Here is a 4,239-nt window from a genome sequence, read left to right on the forward strand (position 1 = left end):
TTGATCCTTACCCTGGATGGTCCTTTGTATCATGTTTACCCAACCTATAGATCATTTTTCAACCAAAGAATAAATAAGTTATCAAACCGATTTATTAATTTACCTCAAATTGAGTTCAGTTTTAAATACACAAATGCAGAAATTTGAGTTTAAATTACACATAATATTAAGTTGATGCAATTAACAGTATTATTATGTCAACACAACTCATCAAAATGATGTCTGCAGCTTAAGAGGTTCATCAAAATCAGTATGTTAGAATTTCTGTCTGTCCCCTAAATGAGAGTTACAGCCAGTTTATGAGGTACACCTGTGAAATCTACTGCAATCTGAGCTCTGCCATAAATTCTGCTGTGGCGTGGCCTTTATATTTGTAGTCTCTGTTGATGTCATCAAAAAGGTGATTAAAATAAAAACCATAAAGTAGAATTATCCCCTTTCTGACAACGTCAGCAACATGTGGAAGCTTCGTGTTTAATGGCGGAGCTGTTTCGCTGGATTGCATAACGTTTCTCAGACACAGCTAATAAATTGGCCAGTAAATGAACAGTCAAAGGAGTCTGTCAACATTTTGTGTTGATGCCAAAGAAAAGCAACAACTTCATGAGACGAGTCCTGGCGGGTTGGACGGGAAGGAGGAGACGGGAAGGAGGAGACAGTATACAACCCTTTGTTATAATTAGATGTTTGGCCTATAAATTATTTTAGAAAAGACGTGTGAACAAGTTGGCTCCGTAGTGCTCTGCTAGCACACAGCTGTCATAAAATATCACACATTTCATTCAATCTCTTGATTAATTGTAGAGCAGTAAATGTTATCTAGATGTCATGTGATCTAAATAACAGCCAATCTTGTTAAATATTACAATATTTTGTGTATGGATGATACAGTTGTGGTAAGTACAGTTAAATTAAAATGAGCACCCACTACATTGTCAAAAATGTACGATGCTTTAATAGTTTTAACTGTAATTGTTTTTTAAAGTACTGTTATTTTAGAGATTGTTCCTGTTGTATCTGATAGCAACAAGTTGAAACACTGAAAAACAAATATTCATTTACATGTTGCCTGTAAAAACATGCCAAAACTGTAAATACGGTCCACATCAAAAATCCGTATTTGTATAAATGGTCATTTTTTTTTGTTTTACATTTGACTGTAAAATTACACTATTTGCACCTTATTTAAATCAGCAAAAATATTTATATCTATAGAATTGACACATATTTGCCTTTATTTAAAACAAAATATATATATTTAAAGGATTTAAAATATGTTTTTTAAAAAACTATTATTTCACGTCTTTTCCCTGTTTTGCTAACTTATAGATCATATCTTGTAAAAACACAAAAAGCTATATTTTACAAAACAAAACTGTAAACTATGTCCACATCAACAATCTGTAGTTTATTTTTTAAAAAGTACTTTGTTATGTTTCAGTGCGTGACAATAAAATTAGAATTTTACAGTATATAAATATACTAAAAATATATTTATTTTATAAACACAGTATTTGCCACTATTTTTACAGTTTTTAAACATTACAGCATTCTAACATTTTTCACTGTTTTCAAAAACTGATTACTTGTGCCCTGTTAAAACTGTATCGCCCTGTTTATCTGCATTAAACAATCAAAAGATGCAAATACACAGAAATGCATGTGTGGTGATTGCAGATGTGCATCTTTGTAAAACTTTATTGTTTTTTGTAATCGAATAGTTGTGGTGACCTTTAATAGCATTTAATTCACAATGTAGGAGCTGCAGTCCCTTTTTGGCAGGTGGAAAACTGCATTATATGAGTAGAACTGGTCCTTTAAAGCCATTTGACTGGTAAAAAAAAAAAAAAAAAAAAACAACTGGACTGGTTGGAATCTGGTGCAACGAACAGGTCAAACCCTCACCTGTCCCTGAAACCATGCCTGCTTACCTGAATTAAATGAGGTGATGCGGTATTTCCTCAGCAGATGGCAGCAACAAACTTCTACCAACGCAGCAGGAGGACGAGGAAGAGGAACTTCATCACTTTTTTTTCTTTTTTTTTTAATAGATGGCATTTGTTTTGGTGACGAGGGAAATACGTCAAGTTGGGAAGCAGAAAATTAAACATCCGGTTGCACGCTTTGTCTTTAAAATAATGTTGTTTAGAATTGATCATTTGCAAAAATGGCAAAAAAAAGAAAAATAAAACCGAGACGAGAACAGTAGTGTACAAGCGGTTATTCGAATGTGTTTTGTGTCGTTAAAGAAGCGCGCGTTGTAGTTTTAAAGTAGTACGGCGCTTTTATTTTGAAGCCTGTATTTCCGTATCCTGGCTGACGGTGTCGCGCTTGACCGGCGGCGATAAGGCGCTGGCAGATCTGGCAACAACATACGTTTAGCTTAATGCAGCCGATGCAGCTCAACTCCCACCGCCATGGCACCGTAACGGGGCGGACCGGGACGCGGATTCATGCTCGGTAGGTGACCGGAGCCCGTGCTACATTTCACCGTCGAGCCGAGACCCGCTAGCGGCCGTGCGGGACGCTGGAGAAGCCACAATGAGCTCGGAGCGCCAGAGCGACAGCGAGGACGCCGACGAGTCGCAGGACAGGCCCGACGGCGGCAGCGACAAAGACGAGGACCCCGACATCGACGACTCGGACGACGACGATGACATCGCCCGGAGGGTTTCTCCTCCGCCGCCGGGGAGCAGCGAGAACCGGCCGGAGCGCGCCGAGGGCTCCCCGGCGTCGGAGGAGCGAGAGCCCCGCTGCCCGCCGGCCGCCGCCACCGCGCCGCAGACTGGCAGCGTCGGCGGCGGGGTCTCCGACACCGACCTCGGCCGGGGGAATAGCCTGTTCTCCTGGCTGCAGAGCAGGACTATTAGACGGGGGGTGTTTGTGGACCCGGCCAGGGATAACTTCAGGACAATGACCAGTCTGTACTGCTCCATGAACCCGGCCGTGGAGTCGGTGAACCTGAGCACGCAGACCCACGGAGCCGTGTTCAACCTGGAGTACTCCCCGGACGGGTAAGACTGCATTCAGGCGGCTGCTTTTTAGGCCCCGGAGGTGAAATGAACAGGTTTGCTCGTGTGCTCCAGGGTTCCTTATCATGCAAACCCTCTTTACTTGCATGCACCGCCTGATGCTCCCCTAAAACACTGCAAACCTGTTGCAAAGACGCTGCTATAAAACCGACAGTTTCACAGTTTGTATTTTTCCCAGCAGACTTTCATTCACAGTAAACACATCTAATGAGTCCACTCAGGGTTCAAGCCCGGCTGACCAGACAGCAGCTTTAAGTAAATCCATCCTGCAGCCAAACCAGGTCAAGCTGTGCGCAGTCTGGGTCACATTTGTTTGGAGGCTCATGTGACAGCAGGACTTAAGCACATGTCCTCTTCCTGCACACTGAGGTGTTATGGTGGAAAATGCATTGTGTTTGCAGGAGATGGAACATCCTGAGCAGTCTGTCTGTGGCCCTCAATGAGGAAACTGATCAGATTGTCAGGCCAAATTTTATTAACATAATGCTGATTATTACAGCTGTCACCATACAATTTCCAGTCCGCTTGCTGCAAGATTAAACTTAATTTGTTCCTCCTAAAATACAGTTAAATACGGTCAAATTAAAAGCTTTTCTGGAGCCAACTCGCTGTTAACGGCCTACTGTCAAAGCGAGCCGTTCACAAAGCACTGTTTAGACTTGTGACTTGTTTTAGGCAGATAAAAATCTAATTATTAAGTTTTTAGGAATGCCCTGAGGTAGGCTGTGTTTTGTTTTTAACAGAAAGCATATTCAGTCGTCTACAATTTGTCACACAGTGCTGCCTTTGATAGATATTCTCAATACATAAAAATGTAACTCCCTTTGCAATTTAGCCTTTATTGTTTTAGGCGTTCTAAGATAAATGAAGCCTTTCATTAATCCCACAGTGGAGACATTTTTTTAGTGTTACAGCAGCAAAGACGATGCAAACGTTTAAGGAACGTAGTATGAAAATAAAAGTAGAGCAAAGTATACGTAAAGTACTCGACATACGTTTGAGTGAAACAGTTAAATTGTGGAGATTAAAGACACAATATTAATGGTAAATGTCTGCAATTCACATTTTATATATTTTCAAAAAGAAGAATATGATTTACAGGCAACTACAGTCTCAGTTAATGTTGATAAGATGAATAAAATAAGTCACAGTGTTAAATCATAAAACTCATATTTGGCTGTAATCAGTTACAGAGGAAGCAACTGTT

The 4,239-nt window shown here is 40.7% G+C and overlaps 1 protein-coding gene across 1 annotated transcript in view; it reads left to right on the forward strand.

Moving 5' to 3' along the window:
* The first annotated feature begins 2,541 nt into the window (after positions 1-2,541).
* wdr32 (WD repeat domain 32) overlaps positions 2,542-4,239 on the forward strand; it is a 13,931-nt gene continuing 12,233 nt past the window's right edge. Inside the window, exon 1 of the mRNA XM_008298279.1 lies at positions 2,542-3,014. Coding sequence (XP_008296501.1) covers positions 2,542-3,014 — 473 coding nt within the window. The remainder of the gene's footprint in view (positions 3,015-4,239) is intronic.

This window comes from Stegastes partitus, unplaced genomic scaffold (genome assembly GCF_000690725.1).
Source record: "Stegastes partitus isolate 25-593 unplaced genomic scaffold, Stegastes_partitus-1.0.2 Scaffold1301, whole genome shotgun sequence".
In the NCBI taxonomy this organism is placed as follows: Eukaryota; Metazoa; Chordata; class Actinopteri; family Pomacentridae; genus Stegastes; species Stegastes partitus.